Genomic DNA, 25,281 nt, shown 5'->3' on the forward strand with positions numbered 1-25,281 from the left:
TGCAAGCAGCAATAGGAAGGCCAACTGTCTCAGAAGTAACTTCTTGCCTTCTGAAAAATCCACTTTTGGTTTGTTTGGGGGGGAGGGGGCACTTCTTTTTGGAGGAAGGCAGTTGGGTTTCTTTAATACATGGTCAGTATGTTCTTAAAATTCTGGTGCTCTGAGAAGCCTGCGTGCTCTCTGCTCTTTAGCCAGGAAATTGTTTTGTGTACATGGACCAGGATACAGAAATAAGATTCAGAAAAGCAAGATTTTGTCAGTACTAGACTTAACATTGGGTCCTCACACTTCCACTGGCGCCTCTGCCTTGCATGAGGTGCCCAACTCTTTGCAAAATTTGACATTAAAGTTTCACAGCTTTCTTTCAAAAAATGGAAGTCTCCAAACTTTATTGTACTCTTTTGTCCTGTTTCCTTAAGGGAAGGAAAGTGTTAAATTTTTATTTGTGTACTATTTTCCATGACACCCTTGCTGTTCACCTCACTAATCCAGGGGTATTTGAGCATGGGAGATGTCTGTGCTATCTTGCACTCTCTCACAGCCCATCATCTGTCAGGAACTGGAGATTTATGTCTGCAATTTGTATCGTTATCGTTCTGGTAAAGGTTTGGAAGGTGTGGCACCTCAGCCATAGAACAGTAAGCTTTTCTAACAAGTAGCACAGTCAGATGAATTAGTTTAATAAATATTTTGTTGCTCATACACACATGCATGGATCATATGTGTAGACATATGCACAGACCATTAGTATCTCTGCTGATAATTGATTTATATGATATAGTTCTAAGCTATCTTTTGAGGCAGCATAAATCATATAGGTTTAGTTTTAAATATTACTGTTTAAATACAAAATATAAATTTTCCACTTGAGAACTAATGTTTGGAGTCACAATAACAACATTTTTGGACTGCTGGTATTGTCACACTGATTTTCAAGTGGTGTCACTGAAGTCTTAAATTAAGGAAAACTGTCCGAGTTTACGTTCATGCATATAAATTTTGAAAGCTGAGTATAGTAATCAATTGGTATATTACTAGCTAAGTAGACAGTTTAATATTTGTTTGCAGATGTGTAGTATGCTAAGAATTAATTTGTTATCTGCTAGTCACTAATTTTAAGAGTGCAAGAGTATGTGTTAGTTTACCTGGGTTTTCTTTTTATTTTTTGTCTTTACTACGTTGCTATATGTAATATTAAAAAAAATCTTTCTTTTTACTTTTATCTTTTCTCTTTCTCCTGGTATTTTTTTCCAAAATATTACCTACTCCAAGCAAGAATTTTATGCAGAATTCTGAAATGAGATGTTAGTAAACTCTGTGATGACAGCACCACTGGTTTTTTTTTGGTGGTAGAAAATTTGTCAACCAAACAAAAATGTAAATACATTTTAGTTAAGGGAATACCAGTTTTCTGAAGGACAGCAAAATGTTAGCAAAGTTAACAAAATGATAACTTGGTTTGGTTTGTTTTTTTTTTTTTAATTTCTTGTATATCAGAATAGATTTTTTTATCAGTTTCAATAACCAAAACCTGATCTGTTCACTGCGGAGCAATAGGAATATATTTTCTGTAATAAATGCATCTTTAAAATGCATGCAACCTATTTCAGTTTTAAAATCATACATGAAATTGTTTAATTGTGCTATTATAATTAAAATGCTAACAAGAATCAGTACCTGCCCAGCTAAAAATCTAATTTGGTTGCCTAGAATAATAAGGGGAGAAATATGATAAGTAGTTGTCAATATTAAAGCAGGCTGAAGGAGGAAGGCTTCGGGCCTTGTAGTAGGTAGAATGAAACAGCAGATTTGAGTATCCACAATCCTTTCAGTATTAAATTTTCAGTAAAATAAAATTACTTGTATATGAAAACATAGCCTTTCCCCAGCTCTCTTTTTTTTCCTGATCAGCTGATGAAGAGACTAGCAGCTCGCTGCTTTGCTGGCTTGTTAATTTTATCCCCACTAACTGTGATTTCCGATAGCCGGCCTGCTGATAGTGGTAAGGTAAATATCCTTTTTCATTGCCGTCTTGAAGATTCAGTAGAACTACATCACAGGCATGTGTAGGTGTGTAACACATCAAAAGTCGGTGTTCTCCGTATTTCAATGTACAACTGAGTGCTTAAGGAGAGCAATGACATTAACTGTTGACAGCCTTGCATGCTGCATTTATTATTAGCTTTTCTAGCTTCCAAGATATGCAGAGAAATTTCCTTTTCTTAATCTTTGTTAGCTGCAGTGGTTTATAGTGGGTGTCCTGCTTTAGCCAAATTAATATTAATGAATTTGTGTGCAGATTTTTTTTTTTTTCCTTCTTTTTTCTTCTAACTCATCAGATCTCAAGCCTCCTTCATAGTGGTTATCTGAACGCCGTGGAAACATGATGTAAATTGTCTTTTGATTATTAAGGCCTAGTTTCAGGCTGTCCCTCAGGATTCTGCGTTCGTGTTTGTTCTGTGGATTTGCACATCGGAGGATGCATAGGAAACAGATTTCGAAATCCCACTGGTGTTTCTAACATGCCAGGTTGTTTTGTGTTGTGCATCAGGTTTTGTTCACAAAACGTTTTTCAAGAGACATTGTACACAATTGAGAAAAATTATGTCTGGGCTGTAATCACTCTTTTTATATTGATTGTTATGCTCACATGATCATAAATATTAGCCATGTTTGGTGCTGTGGAGAAATGAAGGTAATTGCCTTATGATTAGAGCTCTTTCAGCTACGAGAAAAGATTGATTAGCATTTGCATGTACTCAAGGCAATACTCAGAGGCAAAAGGGACAAATATCAACATCAGTTATGTTCTGAGAAAGCATTAATCAGAAAGCCTAGTTTTAAGATTTTTTTTTTATTTTTAATTTCAGTTCTCTTATGACCCAGTATTTTTTTTCTTTACTTTTGTTGGCTTTCCCAGTTCAAGAAAAGTTCAGCTTCTTTCTTTATCACATGGATCTGATAGTCAGTGTGTGAACAGATTCCCTTTATTCCCTTTATTCCTAGTTTTGTTTTTTGTAGTGATTTTTTTATCCCTCTGCATAGTGCTGCTGGGTCTGATTAAAAGCATACGTCCAGGTAATTGAAACTAGCGTTCATTGTTTGTGACTGTGTGTGTGTGGGGGGGTGTTTCTTTTTTTTTGCATCCCATGTTATGAGCGCTTTTTATGGTAAAACACTGTACTGTCAGTGCTTCTGCCTATCTGTTGGTTACTATTCTAGAAGAAAATAATACATTTTAAAGATGGTTTTAATGCTTAGGTGATTTGGAAGTTGCTTAAACTATTTGGAAGAGAAGTTGAGTCATTACTGCATAAAGTATCTATGTGTTGTTTTTGTGCACAAAGAACTGTGTGTGATCTGCCTTTGGGAGCCAAGCGCAGTTTAGACTGTCCTGTTTGAAAACATGTGATGTCAAAGTCTGTTTTACGTGTAGCTACATAAGCCAGAACTGCCACTGATATGAACAAATGAATGTTTGTTGTACAGTCTCTGACACAGGCCATTATTGTGTGTGAAACTGTGAGTTGGTGTGGAATGCAAGGTTCAGATAAACACATATCTATTTAGATGATAGTGGGATTCTTAGACAAATTAATGTTTAGTATCTCTTTGATTGCCAGTAACTCAATTTCTTGTTGTACTCTTAGTTTATAAGTAAGATGAACATTTTGAGTTGAATTATCTGCATCATGTGGATTGCATTTTTGTTTTTAAATACAGTTTGTTATTTCCCTTTGCAATATCTCTTCTGTTAAAAAATCATGCTTTTTGAATCCATGGTTGTCAGGCAATTGAAGACGGCAATTTGGAAGAAATGGAAGAGGAAGTCCGACTTAAAAAACGGAAGAGACGAAGAAATGTGGATAAAGATTCTGGGAAGGAGGATGGAGAGAAAGCAAAGAAAAGAAGAGGCAGACCTCCTGCAGAGAAGTTGTCACCCAATCCACCAAAACTGACAAAACAAATGAATGCTATCATTGATACTGTGATAAACTACAAGGATAGGTGAGCTTGGAGACAGTCTCTCTCTCTTGCATGTGCTCTCTCCCTCTCTGTTGATATGTCTTGCTAAGTTTTTTAACAGCTTCATTTTTGTTTTCAGTCTGTAGAAGGATTTGCTGACACAGCATTTCTGGAAAGTAATTCCCTTTAGGGCCTGATCCTGTAAGTCTCACTCTTTGTAGAGGGTTTTTTAAAGACCCGTCTGATAGGAAGTTGTTGAAACACAAATAAAAAAAAGTAGGCATAGAGCTCCTGCTTAGAAATGAAGACCATTCTGCTCAGGAAGTGTAGTTAAGAACATTTAGCTTGAGTGGGATTTTCTTTCAGTTTAGTGGTGCAGCATGTATTAAGATTAATCTTTTCAAATACATGGCTATAGATTTATTAATGCAAGTTAACATGGGTCTCACCATGACCTGAAAGACTGCCCAAAAAATGTAGGGCTCGTATTGTGAGCCTCTGAGCTGCCAAAGGGAAAACTGTAGAACTACTGAGCATAATATCTTGTCTGCAGCTGAGATGGAAGCCTGTTTGTCAAGAAATCCCTGTTTTCAGCGTAACAAAATGCTAAATAGCTGGACATTAGGAAAACAAACATTGCTTCTAATCTGAAATGTCATTTGGAGACTTCTGTTTTGTAGGTTTCCAAGCTGAAAATCATCTATGCTTCATGAGGAAGAAATTGAGAATTAGCTAATAACGTCTTTGAATCAGACTTGTTGGAGAAAGTTGCATTTTTTAACTCAACTTTTATTTGCCAAAAATCAGTAAAGCCTTCTTGTGTACTTATCCCTTCTTTGCTGTACATTGAATTACTTAAATCATATACGGAGCAACTATAAGCTAAATGAATATTAAATGCATTCAGAGAAAATCAGGAAGTTTTTGCACTAGGTGACAGGTGTAACAACATAATTTTTGCATGTAAACAACTTTCAGTCTGTGACTTCAAATGGCAAGATGCCTTTTTGTAGCTACTGCTCTGGGTCTGCTTGTACAAGTTTAACTTGGGCGGTATCTGGTGAAGCACACAGAGCTGTGATGCCTAACTTTTTTGGCACGTAACTGTTGAAAAGAAGCATTCTGTGATCTGAAGGCTCTCTCTAGAGTACGTTGAAAAGTTTATTGCATCGGAACAGGATTCACAGCAATCAGCATGATGAGCAGGAAGCTGACTACAGACTCAGTGTATTCAGCTTGCTGTGACTGTCCACTAACAGAATAACTGAGAAGGGAGAAGTGTCTAAATTTCAGGTATTCCAGTCAGGGCTGCAAGGAAGCATCTCTTCATTTTGGATCCCTGGCCTTGAGCCTTCTCATGAAGCCAAGCACTTCTGATCAGGGCGCTTACTTCTCATTTTTGGAATAGCAAGCAAAGTTACTTCTGCTAGCCTCCAGTAGGGGATAGCTAATGATAGTAACTGATAGTTACTGGGGAAGTTGAAGATTTTTTCTTGTTGCTTGTGCCCCAGGAAGTTCATACCTGATCTCTGTCAAACAAGTTAACCACTGTGCTATTATGTAGTGACAAGGCATGCTATTCCCTCTCCCAGGAGCCCATATTTATGCAAGACAGAATTGATTCCTGGTCTAAAAAGTGTATGGAGCTCTATTCTGTTAGGAATTAAAAATGCCTGTTAAACTGAGGTCTTCAGTGTGATGAGTTATACAGAAGAGTTCCAAGTTCCTGTATTCTGATTTTTTTGTGAGCTAGCATCAAACCACCCAATCCTATGAAAGCTAGGACAGAACAGAATTGCAAATTTAGGCATCAGGAAACTTTAATGTGTTAAAATCTTTGGGGTTAAGGTTATTCTAGAGTTCAACAAACACTTTCAGGATTTGCAGCTTTAGAATTAAGTGGGTTTTAGGCATTGGAACCCTTTGGCTTTGTTGGGGGTTCCTGTTTGTTCAGCTCTGGGCTTTTGTATGTGTGAAGGCAATTGGGGCAAGTATAAAGGGACAGGTTAATTGGAAGAAAAGTAAGCCATGAGCTTCATCTGGGGCAAAAAAACGGTTTTCATGTATTTAGTATTTGAATGCTTGAAATCATCTTTGTCTTTAACTTAAATTTTCAGTGCTAATAGATGTTTCATCTCTAATTTATGAAACTCCAGAGGGCTGATCCGGACCACAGAGTGTTGATTGTGTCCCAAAAGGTGGTCAGATGATACCCATCCAAAGTCTTTGGCCTGAGTTACTTTGTCAAAACCAATTCTACAATCTTTAGTAAGTTTGTTGCAGTTATTATAAGCTAGCAGGCAAAAAGAATCAAGAGAATGCATTGCTAAACTAATAAATCCCTGTGTGCTTTATCTCATGTTTCCCCTTGCTTTTGAGAAGAACTCCTCGTAAATACAGAACCACTTCTCTGTTCTTCTTAAAATCATTCTTTTTTAAAAAAAAAACAAAGCATTTTTCCATGGTGCCCACAAAAATCTGGAGTACCAGTTGGCTGCTTTTGTGTGGTGATTCTGTATAATGATGATGCAGGGAAGGAGTCTCCAAATACTTTCTTAACTGTCTTGTATTTGACTTCCGTTGTAGGCATTTGGGGGCAAGTACAATCCTTTCCTTCCTTATTTAAAAAGCATCCAACAAAATCGGCTGGGTTGCCTATGTCTAGGAAAGCTAGAGGCTACGATAATACAAGCAATAAGCTCTAGTAAACTGAAGTTTGAGCGACACAATCATTATATAAAGGTCAAAATAAGATTAAACAGAAAAATTAGCAACATTTGAGGTAAATGTAAAGAAATGTAGCATATGATTCTTTGAAAAGGAAGTTCAGAGGTAGATATCCAGCTATTTGCAAACCCCAGTTAAAGAACTCCGTGCAAGACAGTGGAAGTTAGCATTGAGGTCAAATTACTATTTCTTTCTGTCATGTCCTCAGTGCAAATTCAAGCATTTTCTTTAGATTTTCCTCTTTTATGCAGTACTGTATAGCAACTCTCGTATTTCCTTCTATTCCCATCCCACATCCCAACATGATACAGATTTTAATGAAACGTTCCATTAATGGTAAGTTTAATAGTTATTGCAGAGCAATTTATAGCTACAAACTGAGTTTCTTTGGATCTTTGTAGAGAACTAGGAACACATTGAAGGAGCGAAAACTTCCATGTTTATGCTGAGGTTTGACTTGACTGGCAGCCTAACTGCTTTGTTTCCTGGAATTCTGGTACCTGGGGTGTCTCCCATGTAATAAAGGAAATACTGAAAAGGACAGAGACATGAGGCACTGTGAAAATGTTCAGCTCAGACTGTTTGGACTCCTTTGGTGTGAAAGCTGTTCAGATCCTTGTCAAGTTGACACTACTTGCTTCTTGCAGGCTGCTGTGCTTTGGATTCCAGTATTGGGTGATGTGCTTTAAGATTTTCCTCGTGTTGATAGGCATTTCTTTATCATATCTTCGTATTTATCTTTGTTAATCTTGAAACAAATAGTCATATCTCAATTTGAAGAACTGCGGGGTAAGTGCTCCAAATAGTTAAGAAGTAAAAACGCTTGTTGAATTCACTGCTAGCTTTTAAACTGCACCTGTGCTCTTATTACTCAGCTTTAAGTATCAGACCATAAAACGTATTGCCAACTGTAGATACAGAGCAGTACCGTAGATACAGAGGAGTACTACAGAGGTAGAGTCTGTTTTGCTCTTCTACACTGCTTTGCCATCATAGGTGAAGCTGAGTTAATGTAGGTTTCATCTATAATGGCTTAGAATTAAGAATATATCTGTAATGAAGCAAAAGTAAGATAGAAAAGATGGTCAGAGTCCTCTGACTTCTAGGCATCTGATCTAGTGGAAGATGGTCCTGCCCATCCATGGCAGGGAAGCTGGACTAGATTATTTTCAAAGCTCCCTTCCGACCCAAACCATTCTATCATTCTGTGATTTTGGTAAAGCATTTGTTAGGGTACCACGGGAAAATTACAAGCTAAAATGAAAGAAAGAGATCTAATGAGTAAGCTCTCTAATCTGAATGAAAACAAGAAAAAAGATCTAACTGAAGGCACTATTAAAAAAGGAATTATTAAACTGGAAAGAAAATACCGCAAAAGTTCTTGAAGAATTGGTGTTGGCATAGATCATAATGTATTAATGATACATATTAGAAAATGAGGAGTGCCCTAGCCAAAATATAAAGTTTTAAAATATCAGTATTGGGATAGTATTTATGGAGGACTGAACACAGTTAAGTCTGGTGTAAAAGAACAGGCGTGAAATACAGTACCACTGAGTGCATTATAAGGTACTTACAGACTTAAAATAGGAAACTTTTCTTTGAGTTGGAAGCTTATCATGTGGAACTGACAGAAAAAGAATGACCTGGGCAAAGAAATTATTGATCAAAGCTAACTACAAGCCTTCAGCATTGTCCAGCCATAAGAAAATAGGAACCTGCCCCTGACACTATTGCTTGTGTGGATGAGGAAATACTCATTATATGTGTATGCCATTAGACGTCACACCATTAATGCTTCTGAGTTGCTGTATATAGTACTTGAATACTTTTTCCATTCAAGAAAGATTAGTTTACACTGAGACAAATGTAAATAATTATTGCAATGATAAGTAGCATGGGAGAGTCTTGCAAGAGGAAACAGGTTGGTTTGTTTATCCAAACACAGCACAATCTGAGAGGGGAAGATGATTGCTTTCAGTAAATTCACCTGGGAAAGAAGGGAAGCATAAATGCAAGGAGAGTGTAGAAATATGTAAAATACAGGATGGTGATCACAAGGTTATGTGAGTGTAAACATTCATGACTACATTCAAGTTGTTAACTAAGAGTTCTGGAACATTTCCATATGGAATAGTGGGGCAGAAATACCTAGATAGATTTGGGCTTTGTTCCTTGTATAAAAAACTTTTGCATGATTATTTACAATACCAAGGCCCTAGATTCAAGGACCTGGAAACACCTTTCCGGTTACACAGTTGATCCTGATACTCCAATGTAAAGTATATGCATCATCTTTGCAGACTTCATTTGCAATAATACATTATAATCTGGGATTTTGTTGCAGTTATTTCTTAAACTAAGATTTAGGTGCCTTTGCAGCCTTGTACCTTGTTCTAATCTTGCAGTGTAAAACACCTGTTTAGAGGGGAGCAAGTTGAAATGCATCAGTCCAGCATTGTCACACTTTTCCCCAGTTCTGATGCTTTTAACCTATCTTTCCTTCCCTCTAAAATGCCTGTAGAAATGGATGCTCATAGAATCGTATGGGTAATATGTTACATTTTCAGAAAGCAAAATTAGTTTGTATGTCCACTTTAAATGCTTTAGCCTTTTGAAAGCAGGGACAATTTTACTGGAGATAGATTTTCTTTTCAGAATATGGAATTTGTATGCCAAATTTGAGCCCCAGCTGCTGATTTTGCATCATGCACCTGCAGGCTTAGTCCCCCAAACTATCTTTTTCCTCTTTTGAAGGTTTTCCTTTGTTTTTTATTTCAGAGGAAGACAAGCAGTAAGTGTAGCTTCCCTTTCCTGATTGTTAAAATTAAGTGGAGAAAAAGAATGATACTTCATACCTTGTAACCTTGAGCTTCCCTACAAATCCACTGTCCTCTTCTGCCTTGCATCAGAGTTTGGTGTTTCCTGTCTGGGTGCCAGTTTGATGCTATTGCTAGTTTGTACTAGCTTCGTTTTGGTAGAAACAGCTGACTTCAAGAGTCCCAGGATGCTGATAGCTCTGTTACATACAGTGGTTTTCATTTGTGGTCTACCTGCTCTCTGCTCTGTTTGTGAGACTTAAAGTAAGGACTTGCATGGTGTACCAGTTAACTTCACAAAGCCTGCTCTCCGTAGCAGGTGGCTGTTGACCACATTTTAATAAGGATGGTAAGAAAACGGGAGGGTGGGGTTGTTGTGCCCTGTCCATGTTTTCTACTTGGCAAGAGACTTCCCCTGTCTGTGGTGCTTAGCATTTTGATCACTGCATCATTAAAGCCGAAATGTTTAAATTCATGCCCATAGTATTGTAATTTTGACAGGACATAGCTCAGGGAGAGAGTATTTTACTGTGTATGTGAAATGGATTTTATTCAGACTATTTCCAGCTGTTTTCTCAAGTTGCAAGTTTTTAACCGTTGTAAAATGGTGAGTAATGTAATTAGCCATTACTAATCTAACTAGTAATTAATTATGCCAACTGGTACTCTTCAGTATTCAAACACGCAAAGCAAATAATTGTTATTTATAGCCAAGCCAAAGTTATGGAGTACATAGCCATATGTCAAAAACAGGAATTACATTTTTAAGTATTTTTACCCACTTCCATTTCAATGATGGGGACAGGTCCACCATGTATTACTGCAGTCAGTTCCAAAAAGGAAGAACCATTAAATACATTTAATGAAAATGAATCATGAATCATCTCCCTACATAGCTGGGTTACTGTTGGAAGTTGTTAAATACAGAGGAACCACCTCGCTATATAAGCTCTTTTAATTCTCCTCCCACACACGCTTTTTTTTAAAGAGCGTCCTTGTGAGTTGCATTTGATCAGGAGTTGTAATTTTCACGCTGTGGTTCTGGTTGTGTGCACTATGACTATGGCAAGCGTGCGGGACTCTTCATTCTACCCACTCTAAATTGAATTTCAGTATTTGTTAAAAGTGTGAAATTTGCCAGAATACGAGAATGTCTTGTAGTTTCAGCTTCATAGTTGTCTCTCCTTTTCATTTGAAAGGAGAGAGGGTGTTGACAGTAGTAATACTTTTGACAGGTCAGTGGTGGCTTGCTTCTGGCCACATACTGCCAGGGAAAACAAATACAAAAGGAGCCTCATACAAATGAGGCCAAATTGTTCCTGCATTTAATTCCACTGAAGATAATACTGACTAAATGGCTGGAAATAAATGCTTCTATGCACCTTGTAAGCAGTTTGACAAAAATGAGCGAAAACCAGAAACATTGAGCACAAGTGTTTTGCTAACCAAAAATATTTTAAAAATGAGCAGTATTTTTTAACTCACACAGCATGAAAGTGTTTTTTATGTGAGCACACATAGGTATAGCATGTTGAGCTGATGCAGTAGCAGTGAACTGTCACTCACAGTTCTTTCACAGTCGGGTCTTTTAATTTATTCTCGTCCTTCTTCCCTTCAGCACGTATCCTGCTAGTTGCTAGGCAACCATAAGTGATTTTTACTGCGCATGATTTTTATGTGGTAGTTGTGGTTATTATTTTCTAATTACAAAAGTGGGGACAGGGATTAAAATCAGAGTTGAATTAATAATTACTAATATTCCTGTTGTATCCACAACACAGCCATTTGAGATTATGTAAGAAAAGATCACATTAATTTACAGTATAGATGTGCATATACAAAGGGAGCAGAAGATAATATTTCTTTGTGCGAGGAGGTTCTATAAAAATGATAGAACAGAATAAGCTGTTATTGATCTGAGTAGACAAAATCAGGCACTAGTCTTCTGTCTGTTGCATATTTCATGCCCTTAATGCTTTTTCTTTCACGGCCTTAAATGATTGTCAGTAATTAATTATATCAAGCAAAAGCTTGAAGGTTTTCTATGGTGTTCTTAGTTCAATAGAATGTGTGAACAAATCACAGTTGGTTAGATTTATATCTTGAAAATAGAATATTGCTGTTCAATAATTTACTACTTATATTTTTTAATATAAAATACAATGTAAGGGTGGGTATGTATATGTAAAAAGAGAAAAAGTTATGTAGCTATGAGATAAAAAGCTCTATAATCATCAGGAGCTTTTTTAATAGGACAGGTGTGCTAAACATGTTTTAAAATTTGATCAAAAATAGATTATTAGTAGCTGTTTCCTTTATAATTAAATCATTCTATTTGTTGTTAGACTCTGAAGTGTAGTTGAAGCAACAGCAGCATCAGTGGTTTAGTAATTTTTCTCAAATAGATATTTCTGTTAAAAGAAAGCTGCTGAAGTTTAAAACACAGCAGTGATAACTCAGTCCTTCTGCATCGCAAATCCAGATTCATACTGCGTGAAGTTTTGAAAGCAGCTTTTAACATTTTTTAAAGGATTAGCTTACATCTATACGACACAGAAACATAGGATCTCAAAGGTCTTTTCCAACCTAAATGATTCTATGATTCTATATAACAGCAGAAAGGCGGAAACCTAGTGTGATTCCCTCAGGAAGGTATGTTACAGTATGCTGTGTAATGTCGCGACAGTGTACTGCTTTGCTTTGCTTTTCCACAGGACCAGTGCCTTGTATATGCAAGGCGGGCACTGATCACTTAATGAATGCCCAAATTCCCCCTGAGCTTCTTTATAATGTCTATAAGGAATCTGAATGTTTTGCAGATACAGAACTTTTTTCACAACATTTTATTGTCATTTTACAAATGAGGAATAGATACTTAAATTTTAAGACACCATTTGGACACCAGAAATCTGATTTCTGAGAGTACTTAGTGTTCTATAGGTTCAGAAGAAATTTCCTTGATCTCAGTTTTAGCTGTGAGTACTCAACACTTCTCTTTATAAAAGAAAAAATACAGTCCTCAATTTGCGAAGAAGTAGAAACACATACTAATTTAGTCAGTTGTGTGTAGCGTGTACTCAGTGCATTCCTTTTCCTTGTATTGTTTCCAGTTTCTCTTTGAGAGGGCGGTCTGAGATGAAGGCAAGTTCTGTCATGTGGCATGACAAGCCATTGCCATAAATCATTAACAAGGCTGGTGCCTTTAAATCCATAGTATAAAGACCTCCCACTTTGACAGGGGAAGTATGAAAGTAATGAATTTGTCTCTTTGGTGTGAATCAGTACCAAAGGAGATGGGAGGTGCAGTGGCCTGAGTTTCACAATTATTTGCTGGCAGGAGAGAAATAGTAAGACTTGGGATGACAATTATCTGGTCATTTTATGATTCCCTCTAATTCAGTAATAGGATGCTTCCCAAATAAATTAGATCTGTTGGGTAAAATTGCTAGCAACTGCCTGGAGTGTGAGGTGCAGGTGGTCTGTCGGGGCATCGACTCCAACAGATGTATGGGGTAGACAGACTTCAGTCTCACCTTCCCTGACACAGATGCACAGTACGCCGCCTTGTCTCACCATGCAGCAGCAGCACCCAGAAGTGTGTTCATGCATGTCCCATAATCTTGCTGTAATCTAGGAGGCAGCCTAGCAGGTACTGCTAACCAGGCAAGGGGAGCAGCTTCTGCTGCTGCAAGTCAGGGAAAAGTTGTCGGGATGAGACAGAGGCTTTTGGTTTCTAGGTTTGCACTGGATGGAATAATACACTAGCTGTCAGCTGGCAACCAGGATATTGGTTGAACAGCACTGATTAGCAAGCTGCAATTAGAGCATTTACATTATTGTCCTCTCTGATGCAAGGTAGATAAGGAGCAGCAGTGTCCCAGGAATAAACTGAGAACAAGAAGAAATCCTTGATTAGGTGAGCAACAGCTACTTAGGAAATGAGGAAATTCTGTTTATTCTTACTTGTTCATTGGTGTGTGAGGTCCATAAGAAAAATAGTGTCTCCTCAAATTCTGATGCTATTTCAGGCATTAAGAAGTGCCTAACATATAGTAGGCATTCATGACTTTCATGAAGGGCAGAGCTGTGCTGTGCTTTTTATCATCCTTATCCTCTACCGCAGAATTGCCTCAGTTAACCTTCAATTCAGTATTAGTTTAATGTGTCTGATAAAATCCCACACCACTGTGGAGGGTGACTGCAAGAGAGAAACTCAGGTGGAGAACCGGGACTTGGCAGCCTTCTGGCCCAACTCCTGTGAAGGTTTGATATCCGTGAGTTACCATCCAAAGACATGAATGAGAAAACAGGGACTTTTTGGAGTAGCTGTGAGAGAAGGAAACGTGAATGTGGTCTGGGAAATGCTTGTGAATGCTATGTGTGGTGAATGACAGTTCTTCTCAGCAGAGGTTTTTTTCTACTACTTTGTGAGAAAAATGACACACACACAGAAGAAAAAGAAAAAAAGAGTAAGGCCGTAAGTGTTATCAACACATTTCCTCTCCAGGTGACTTATAGCCACGTATTATTTGGGAAGCCACAAATAAGAAGATGAAAAAAACCCTCAATTTGGAAGTATTAAAATAGCTATTAATAAAGGATGAACAATGGAAAATCTGGAAATCTTAGAAATTCTGAACACCTGTAAGTGCTAGACAGTGTTTGTAGATCTGAAAGGTTTTTAGATAAGAAGTACAAATGGCAGTAGTGATTTTCAATACAGTTACAATGATCTTCCCTAACAGTCATTAATGGAGCTTAATAATTTTTTTTGTTGCAACAGCTAGTCTGATAGCAATCAGCATCTGGTATAATGGAAATGAGTATGAACAAATGGTTTGCTATTGTGAGGAGGTACAAAACAACTATGAAATGACCAAGAAGAAGATAAACTTATAGTGACAGGAGGGACACTTGCTAAAAATTATAAAACAAAACTGAGAAAAGGAAAAGACTGTACTCAGCAAACCACTAGGAATTCAGATTCAAATCCTGATCCTGCTTCCGTAAAGCCTCCTACACATATGATCCTATAATGGTGGTGATATGTTAGGACAACAGCACAAAGGATATGTTTTAAATTGTAAATAAATTATCTGTACCAAATTAAAAAATCAGAGCAGGGTTCAATTTCCAATTCTTTGAAAGAAAAAATTGTGATTTTCTTTTTTCTTTTCTTTTTTTTCCCCCCTTATAATTAGATTGTATGTGTGTGTGTGTGTTTTTTGTAAGAAAGTTGTAGTAATTCTTTACATTATGGGTTTGTTTTTCTCAACAGTTCAGGACGGCAGCTAAGTGAAGTCTTCATTCAGCTTCCATCTAGGAAAGAATTACCAGAGTATTATGAATTGATTAGGAAACCGGTGGACTTCAAAAAGATAAAGGTAAGAACCTTTTTTGGGAGTGGAGATTTCTCCATTTCTTTTTGTTATACAGAAAGGTGAGCATGAAGTTGTCATTAAAATTACAAGAACATGAATATTGCATGTACCTGTATTTGTGGCTTAGATTTTAAACATTGTTACACACCTTGTTAGGAATTTTGTTTAGTGTGTATTGCAGTACATCACTGTAATTTCAAAGTTAAATCAAAATGTAGCAGTGTGACATGAATGACACTTTCAGAGATGATATCTCAGTGTCTTTTTTGCAAAGACCTAATTGTGAATCTGTAAGCACATCTTTGGTAAAAACACTGTGTTTGCAAAGGGTTAATGGTTCTAGGGAATATAGTCATTCCTAAACTAGCATCACATCTTGGAACAGCCAGTTCTGATCCAAACACAGTTTGGCAGATGGGGTTTAGGCAGCTTGTTGCACATTAGTTGATGTCCTAACTCCATGACTTTCATTCATGTCATAGCTTATTTTGTTTCTGTGCTAGAAAGAAGAAACTGGAACTCCTTTTACCAAAAGAGCTCTATTTCTGTTGCTTTTGTCCTGTCCAGTTCACAGAGCAATTGCTTAATTTTTACTCTATTACCCTGGTGTATTTTTTTGAGTAATATGTTAACAATAGGTTTTAAAGCTTTATTTGTTTTAAACAGTTACTTGTCTTGATGCTTAGGTAAAATTTTTTAAGAGAATGCTTTTAATGTGTTGAAATCCAATATTAATTTAGTGTCGTGTCTGCTGTTTTTCTTTCTGCACCACTGCCCATCCATACTTCTCTTCATTTCCTCAACAAATGCAACAGGAAAGAATTCGCAACCATAAGTATCGGAGTCTTGGAGACTTGGAGAAAGATGTCATGTTGCTGTGTCACAATGCTCAGACGTTCAATTTGGAGGGATCACAGGTCTGAATGAACCACTTTGTGTTAAACATACAGGTTTCCCCTCCCTAATGTTTTCAGTGCTTGTGGATTATTGTATTACGTATATAAAGCCTGTGTTTTAATTCTTGCTTTAAATAGAGAAAAATTCCAAGATTCTTAGAATCGTCCAGAATTCACTAGACACAGCTGCAGCATGCGCATGCAGAGAAATTGGGTTTGACTTTAATTCTGAGATCATTTTTTTCTGATCTGTGTGTAGTTTAGAGCTGCTGTAAGACTATTTGAATCTACGGTAAAAGGCAGTGCGTGTAGAGTGATCCATCAGCTTGGGTTTACTGCAGTGAAGATGTGGATGATAGAAGAAGCAGATTAACAGTACAGCTTAGGACAGGATGTTGAGGAAATAATTCATAGTGAACTCCTCAGTTCTGCTAATGGAAGATACAAATTCAAGGTTTGTCCAGCAGTAAAGCTTTGTGTATGAAGTGTTATATGCTCTGAACCCTCTGGTAATTTTTTTTTTTTTTAATGTTGAAAGATCAGTGTCCATTTTAAGAGACAGTAATAATAAATCCCAGATGAGTCTCAGAGGTTTAGAAGGCAAAATCTCTCATCTCAAACAGATGTTTCACACACATGAATGTGCTCAGTGCTGTGAATTCTGAACAGGAAACTGACACAAAAGGAGAGACTACAGAATCTGGATGACAGCTAAGAATACAGTGAAACATAATCTTGGATGATTATTTTTATAGATGAGGTGCAAATAGTGTGATGCAAACACAATATTAAATTGAAACAGAGAACATGAAGACAGCTCCCGTACTGTGCAAGAGGAAAAAAATTATGTTAGAAGAAACCTAAGTAAATGTAAGCTGAAGGCTGATGCTGCCAATACTAATCCATCCTTCAAATTCCTAAACATTGCTGATGACCCTTAGCTAAACTGGGGAGTTTATATTAAAGTTTGAGAATTAAAAATTAAAAAGAGCATGCAATTAATTATGAAGGATTGTTGAATACAGCTCATCATTTTGTGATTATTTTTGGTATCCAGAGACAGAAGATGTTTGCTGTAATATGTACATGCGGTATTTTTACTGTGTTCAGTTATAGGGAAACAACCTATAAACAAATCAGCTAAAAAATATTTTAATAAGAAAATTAATGATGATAGGAAGCGTGGGACAAAATTTGCTACATATCCAAATGTAAATTATCAGTTTACTGCTTAGTCACATAGCAGTAAAACAGCTATAAATATCTAATGATAACAAATGGAAAAAAAAAAAAAAAGAGGAAGGAAAGCTAATACCAAAAAGTATCACTGAGACTTTAGAAAATGGTAAAAGTTGGTAGAGGAGGTAAAAAGAGGCAAAGAAAAATCAGTAGCTAAATGGGAAGAATAATGAAATTATTCTCATCAGAATGACTCAAGTTGCTGATAGGAAACTGGTCTCTTGTTAGGCAGAGGTGGTAGAATTGACAGCAGTAATCCTGAGTGCGTAGACATGTTCAGTAGCTATTGCTGCTCTGTTTGGAAATAACCCAACCTGTATCAGAGTGTTGCAGTATTATCTTCCATTCCAATGTATCAACATTAATTACCAGAACTAGTATTACTTTTTATAGCATGAAGCCCAAATAACTTGTATCTAATATTTTTTTAAGTTTCTTTCTGGTAAGTTCTCATACCATTCATGTTGATTCCCAGTGAATTGTGGGATGCTTCTGCAGCAATCCTCCAGTTTTTAAGGCTACCTCATTCTTTGTAACAGTTCAGGTCCACCTTTGCTCTGACATACCAGTTCACTTCAATAGACTCCGTCATTTGCATGTGCACCCAAAACCAAAAGGCTAGTTCAGGCAGTTGTTTAAGTACGCAGTGACTTCAAGTGAAATTCTATGTGTTTGTTCAGTTAGTATGATGCATGCTTCTTTTCCTTGAAGCAAAGCAGTTCCATCGGAGCTGGAACCTTATGAGTGGTTTTCAGGGAGGGGCAGACTTTGTGTTTTGCGGCTTTTGTCCTCAATGCAACCTCAGAGATTTGAAAAGTTTTTTGTGTTGTAATGGTCAAATGAAACACAGACATGTAAAGGGTTAAAAGTAATATGTGTCTATTGAAACAGAAGATTTGTCATGAATGTTGTCATTTGTCATGAAGTTCTGTTGTCATTGTTTCTCCCTTTTTGAAGGAAGTTCCACTGTCATTGCTGCTTGTTTTTTTTTAAACCTGTTTAATTGGATTTTGGTCAAAATAAGAAAACTTTTATTTGCACAGCTCTTCCTGAAGCAGCCCCAGTTTTTTTCTGGATCAAAATAGATACTGAATATTACAAATAATTCCATATTAAGAAGGTTAAAATAATTTTTAAAACCCCTTTATTTCCCTAGGAAATTCTGTTCAAAAGTCTGAATTGCAGCAATACCTTAATATGTAGTGATTGGCATTAAAAATTGTAATGTTGTGCACGTCCTTAATTCTTTTTCTCTTAGAAAAGTGTTTGGTCTGAGAAAGGACAGCAAGGTTAGTTGAAAGAGCCATTCCAAAGAACAATGGAATATGCTAGGCCTATGCATAAGAAAAATAAATGGTCCTCAGGAGGAACCCAGGGGCTTCTATCAATAGCTGACTTGAAAAGAAGTAGGTATAAAAGAAAGTCAATAATCATTTGACTTCAAGGAAGGAAGCTGTGAAGTCTCACAGCCCATGAGTGTTGTAAGACAATAGGAGGAAAGCCTTTTCAAAACATTCATGATCATTATATATATGTCAAGAAATTTTACCATGGTCAAGAGCAGTCAAACATCTCATAACAAAAAGCAGAGCAGTACTTACAGAATGGGGAACAATCTGCCGTGAAAGGCACTTTTTCTAGAAAGGACCTGGCGGTCAAGTGGAAAAAGAAAGATTGCATATTTCATGTAAAGTATTCTGAACAAAGGTTTTCTAATTTGTTTTGTTGAACCTGCGAAGTATTAGAGCAGTTTTATCAGTTTTAACATACAGATTGGATAATGGCAGCCAAAAATCCTTCCGTTATCTTTCTCACAAATCCTTAGCGTCCCTTTATACAAGAAAGTCTGTAATTTAGCCAAAGGAGTAGTATGACAGCCAAGGTAGTTCAAGTGATGATGATGATGATGATAAAACCAAATACAATCTATGACTCTGTACCCTTCTGTTAACTACTCTTAATTGTCTAGTCCTGAATTGTGCCGTGTTTGGCTTCTGATGTTTTACAAAACACAATGTACAAGCTCATCTGTTAAGGTGATTATGAAGTCCCAGAAACTCAGCAAGACAACAAGATTACTGTGTTAATCTGAGAAATGTGTGACAAGCCAAATGCAGTCCTCTCACTCTTTAACCTCAAGCATGAGGGGACTCTCGAGAAAATCTGATGTACCCAAGATACTTAGCAAGCTACAGAATGTTTGAGAACAGGTGCTAAGTTTAGAACAAGCACTTATTATTATTTTTTTCCAGTCTTTTCAGATCTGGGAGGAAGGAAGGAATGAGCTGCTTGGGATAAATTATTTTCCTTGTAGCCACTCTGGATTTCAGAAAAAACAAAGGTTAATTAACATGAGGGTTAGCCGTTTGTCATTATCAACTGTATTGCTAGACTATAACCTGTTTTCTAATTAAGGTGCTTACTGCTGAAGTCTGTTGCTTTGGCAGTTTTTAAGGCTGTTACGATCTAATGAAAATACACAATAGTTCCTGTGGTAATAAAAATAATAAGAAAAACACCCTAACTGGACATTTTAGATGTAGTACATTTTAAGAGTTATTTTTTGTGTCTCACTGTTGACAAATTTCTTCATTTAGAGCATGAAAAATTAATGTTGTTATTTCTTGTAAAATTCATGCAACAAGCATTGTTACTCAGTATTTGGAAATGCCATATACTCTGTGGGTTTGCACTGGAAGTTAAGGTCTGTGCTGTGAATTTTTGATATTGCTTGACTTTACAGTTCTGACATAGGTTTGTATTCATACTGTAGATCTATGAGGATTCCATTGTTCTTCAGTCTGTGTTCAAAAGTGCACGACAGAAGATTGCCAAAGAAGAAGAAAGCGAGGATGAAAGCAATGATGATGAAGATGATGATGAAGAAGAAGAATCAGAATCAGAATGTGAGTCCCCTGCTAAATACTGAAAAGAAAATATATCTGGGGATGGAAGGGAAGGTTTTTCTGCATGGAGACTGCAGAATCTGCATGATTTTAAGGTTCTGTTTTCCATTGGTGAAAGTAACTTCTTGCTAAGTTTGCTGCTTTGGGTGTTAACATTCAGCTGAAATCTTTTGGCTGTATGTTCTGGCTATACCTCTTAGAGCATAGTAAACTAATTCTAAGCCAGAAACAAATCACAGGGGTGCTTTGTGGAAGCTGATCTGACAGGTCATGAGTGTTTATAAACCCTTCTGGTCTTGTTCACGTTATTTGTAAATAGAAGTGCCTGGAAAGGCTAGAGACAGTCTTTATCCATGGGTGATCAACCTGCAGGTATGGGGTGACATATAAAACTCATCACCTGGTTAAGAACCAGAAGATGTTGCAAATATTCTTCAGTGCGACAAGGACCAAGTGAAACTCCGATTGTTTCAGAAGCAGGAGGTGACACTTATTCAGTCCCTGCAGACTTTGAAACATGATACAGTGGAAAAGGAGGGATCCCTTCATTCCGCTTTCTGCCACCCAATACATCTACCCATACCCTCCAGCTACCCCATCTGTCTGGTTACAGGAACTGTAGTACTTGGCCCTGAGCTACTCTTCCAAGTATGTCATGCGGGTGTACAAAGCATGCAACTTTAGAGTTCATTTGGAAATGGGTGGATATTCTGGAATCAGGAATTTAACATGCTCTTCAGAAAGGTGTCAACTCAAAATCTGCCAGTCACCTCCATAGCATTTCTGTAGTTTAAAGTAAAAAAATTGTCCATTTCTACAAAGGATAAACATTTCTATGTGCAAGGAAGAAAATATTTTTAGATGTGTATCTTCTCACAGGACCATGTACTACGTGTAGACACCATGCATTCTGAGCATGAAAATAAGATGCACATGGTCAACTTAAAGTTATTCTTCATAGTTTAATACAAATTATTGTTAAAACTAACAAGAAATAGAGAAATGAAAGCAAATACCTCTGCTTCGTTGTTCCACAGTCCAGATAAAGAACAGAGGGGAATATCTTTTCATGCTGCTACCAAGGGTGAATTTCTGTGAAGAGAGACAGCATTTAAAAGTTGATAAGTGAAAGTTATATTCATGTGTGCTGTTCAACTTTTTGCAGCAAAATCAGTGAAAGTCAAAATCAAGCTAAATAAGAAGGACGAAAAAAGTCGGGAGAAAGGAAAAGGCAAGAAAAGGCAAAGCCGAGCAAAAGCCAAGCCTGTCGTGAGTGATGATGATAGTGATGAGGATCAAGATGAAAATGTAAGTTTTGTTCACTGAGACTGTGGAAGTGGTTGCAGTGATTGCGTCTCTACCCTGTCCTGCTTGCTGTCAGAATTCTCAACTATTCATGCTTAAGCACATTTTTAATCCGTGTTGATCATCTTGAGAAAATTGGGCGGGAATGTTAACTGTATCTGGGTGTGTTTATGAAATCTGGTCCCAGTGCTGAAAGACAAGAAGTCTAAGAAGTTTGGAGCTTATTTCTCGAAGCTGTTCCTGCTTTCATTGAACCTTTAAACCTCATGGTCTGTTTGCTTTTTTCCACAGGTGAAAAACTCTTAGCTTGATTTTTGGTTTGGTGGTTTTTTTTTTTTTTTTTTTTTTTTTTTTTTGGTGGGTGCTTCTACACCATTTGTTGCAACAAATGAAAACAGACCTTTTCCCAGTTGTTTTTAAATGTCTGGGTAGAAAGAAAGATCTGGTGTTTCCTGACTCTGTGTCTTTCCTTCTCTAAAGAAGTCTATAACAATTAAATGAAATGGCATGAAAGAGAAATATTAGATAACATAGTACTTTCTTAAGGCTATCTTGATTTGTCAGTTTAATTGTCATTTTTCTTCCTTTTACTTTCTCTTTTTTGTCCTTCTTTAACAAATTCCACAGAATAGCTGGCAAAGAATTTCTGACTTGTCTTGTGTCTCTTACCTCTAGGACCAGTCGGAAGCAAGCGGAAGTGATGATGAGTGATCCATAGGGTTTATTTTCTTGGCAAAACTGACCCCTTCCCCTTCTCTTCTCCCTTCTCCTATTTTACACCCAGTGAATTCATTTTGTCAAATAGACATTGGGTTGTTTCTGCATTCTCATTCTCTATAAATTAGCTCTAGGATAGTGCCAGACAAACATATGATATCATGGTGTAAAAAAGGACAAAAATGTAACATATTGTGACCAAATGGGCCTCAAAAGATTTAAAAACAAAACAACAAAAAAAAAGCTTTTGATGGAAAATGTGGGTTGATAGTATATTTCTATGGGCTGGTTTTAACTTGGTAATGGTTTGATTGTGCCTGGTTTTATCATTTGATAGGGTGTTTTTCAGTGACATCAGAAAGACAAAAAAAAAAGAAGTCTTTTGTAGCATTGATAGCCAGGAGAAGCCATTAAAAGCCACTGGTTATTTTATTTTTCATCAGGCAGTTTTCAAAGTTTTTATTTGTTCTGTATTGTTTTTTTACACTGTGGTACATATATGCAACTTTGTTTAATAGCTTATAAATGTACAGTAGTTAGCCTTCATCCACCTTGTCCCATATACATTTTTCCACTTTACGCTTGGCGATCTTCAGAAAAATGCTTTTTGAATTGTATCAAATTTATGTCTACTGTAAACTTCGCTTAACTTTTCTTTCCTCGATTAAAAAAGTTGGGTTAAAAAATGCTATTGAATATTGCAATCTATATAGTGTAATGGATGGCTTCTTTCATCAGACTGATCTTATATGTTACCAGTGTGGATTATCACCTTTTCCCTAAAGTGTACTTAATCTTTGCTTTCTTTGCACAATGTCTTTGGTTGCAAGTCATAAGCCTGAGGCAAATAAAATTCCAGTAATTTTGAAGAATGTGGTGTTGGTGCTTTCCTAATAAAGAGATAATTTAGCTCAATAGATGCGGCCTTGTGTTATGAGTTCCACAAAAATCTTTTTATGGCAGGGACAAGGGGGCAGCAATGTCCCCTGTAGAGAGGTCCATTGGGGTCTGTCCTGAGTGTAAAATAAGAACTCATTCAAATACCATAGAAGTATCTTCAAAGATGGAGAGAAGATATGCAATACATGTTAAAATAAGAATAATACAATTGAAATAGTAAAATAATACCTTGATATAAAAGTGTAGTTCATTACCTAATTACAGTTGAAGTGATTAAGCAATAAAATAAACATTTCTTTTTCTCTCAGGAAATCTATGTCCATAGGCCTCATTGGACATCAATACGATGAATTATGCAGGATGTCAGCCCACGTATAAGTCAGTTTATTTTAAGTATTTTCTTGAGGTATCAGGGTTATGATGCACTAAGATATGGTAGTATAAACATTTGAACTACATAACTACAATTAATGTTGCTACTCTGGAACATCAAAGTGTCTTAGATTTGAACATATATTGAGTAGAAAATGTGCAAGCCTAGGAGTTGATTTGTAAACAGAACATTTATTTCTTATCTGAACTATACTGTTTCTCAGTATGTGTCTACATCACCTCTTTATACTGCCTTGCAGTATGGTAACTGCTTCAGATTTTTCTGGCTCAGTTGAAAAGCGATTTATAAGTTTGTCTGGTGCCCATTTTTGTGTATTAGCCCTGCACTGAGATAAGGCAGCTTTGCTTAGTTTTAGCAATTTCAAACATTTCATTCCTAATATGTGCCCCATCTAAATGGAAGACCCTGTATTTCACAGGCAGATACCATTGATCTCAGAGGGACACATTGATGACACCAGTGTCTGAAGTAGCTTTGCAAAAAACGACCTGGTGGTCCTGGTGGACACCAAGTTGAACATGAGCCAAGAATGCACCCTTGTGGCAAAGAGGGTTAACAGTATCCTGGACTTCATTAGGAGCAGTGTTGCTAGCAGGTCCTGGGAGGTGATCCTTCCCCTCTGCTCAGCACTGGTGAGATATATCTGGAGTGCTTTGTCCAGTGGTGGGTTCCCACTAGAAGAGAGGCATGGACATACTGGAGCACTTCCAGCAAAGGGCCACTAAGATGGTTAAAGGACTGGAGCATATAACATACAAAGGGAGGCTGAGAGAGCTGGGACTGTTCAGCCTGAAAAAGAGAAGACTCAAAGGCACCTTATCAATGTGAATTAGTATCTGAAGGGACGGTGCAAAGAAGGCAGAGCTAGACTCTTTTCAGTGGTGCTCAGAGACAGGACCAGAGGTGATAGGCACAAACTGAAACACAGGAGGTTCCCTCTGAACATCAGGAAACACTTTTTTACTGTGAGTATAATCAAGCACTGGGACAGGTTGCCCAGGGAGCTTGTGGAGTCTCCCTTCTTGGAGATACTCAAAAACCATCTGGACATCGACCTGGGCAAGTGGCTCTGGGTGACCCTGCTTGAGGAGGGGGGTTGGATGAGAAGACCTCCAGAGGTCCCTGCCAACCTCAGCCATTCTGTGATTCTGTAGTACGGGATAGTTCAGTTTGCAGAAGCTATTCTGTCTTCAGTGACAGTTTCACAACACCGTATATAAATGTTATTTTTTCACTGGAAAATGAACTAAGTCTACCAACCCAATAGGCATGACAAGAACCATCTGGCAGTAGGCTTCAGTCACTGCTGGCCTAGACTGGATTTAAACTGGCAACTTAGATGTAAAAGGCACAGTATCACATTACCCATCCTCAGAGTGCCTGATGACTTTGCAGTGACCCAGTTTGATCAATTTTTCAAAAACTCATTATTTACAGATGAGTGTTCAGCTGGAGAATAAAAATTAACTAAGAAGACGCAACATTTCTGTTAAAAATGAAAGTAACTTTTTTTTTTAGTCAATAACTATAAGCCATACGAGGATATTGGTTTGCATGAAGAAATACATTTGAACTCTTAGCTGCAGTTTTTGTTTTACCAGGTTTAAGTGATTTCAAAATATTTTCAATTTCCCCTCTGAGTTTCAAGAAAAAATGCAATTATTTTTATCATTAGATTAAAATTGATTTATGACTGTTAAGTCATGCATCTGCTGCAGCTGGTCCTGTTATTTTGCTTAGGATTTGAATTTGTTTCTACCCAGAGTATTTTTTTAATTGTTATCTTGCTCTTTCTCTGTATGAATTTACTGCATTTTTCAAGATGAGTTTTTTTCCTGGTAATCTCAGCACATCACTATAGGAAGAAAAAGGTTCTAGGTAAATTGTTGTCATATGTAACCTTCCAAAGTCTTTACAAAAGAAGAGGAGGAAATATTTTTTTAAGGTATGTACAAATCCATGTTAAAGATGGAAGCACACTTTCTGTTTTACAGGATTCCTTTTCTATTACAAATTGACATGCAAAGCACT

The 25,281-nt window shown here is 37.0% G+C and overlaps 1 protein-coding gene across 6 annotated transcripts in view; it reads left to right on the forward strand.

Annotated features, from left to right (window-relative positions):
* Positions 1-22,828, forward strand: part of SMARCA2 (SWI/SNF related BAF chromatin remodeling complex subunit ATPase 2) — a 119,696-nt gene extending 96,868 nt beyond the window's left edge. For 4 of the 6 annotated variants that reach the window (XM_082337453.1, XM_082337455.1, XM_082337454.1 and 1 more), the window contains exons 29-34: positions 3,791-4,008; positions 14,791-14,896; positions 15,709-15,810; positions 19,802-19,934; positions 21,100-21,242; positions 21,915-22,824. In XM_082337453.1, the coding sequence (XP_082193579.1) occupies positions 3,791-4,008; positions 14,791-14,896; positions 15,709-15,810; positions 19,802-19,934; positions 21,100-21,242; positions 21,915-21,950 (738 nt within the window). In that variant the 3' untranslated portion in view covers positions 21,951-22,824. Of the gene's footprint in view, positions 1-3,790; positions 4,009-14,790; positions 14,897-15,708; positions 15,811-19,801; positions 19,935-21,099; positions 21,243-21,914 lie in introns of all 6 variants that reach the window. The other 2 variants (XM_082337457.1, XM_082337458.1) reach the window with 2 other exon arrangements.
* The last annotated feature ends 2,453 nt before the right edge of the window (positions 22,829-25,281 follow it).

Source organism: Platalea leucorodia (genome assembly GCF_965183815.1).
Source record: "Platalea leucorodia genome assembly, chromosome: Z".
Lineage (NCBI taxonomy): Eukaryota > Metazoa > Chordata > Aves > Pelecaniformes > Threskiornithidae > Platalea > Platalea leucorodia.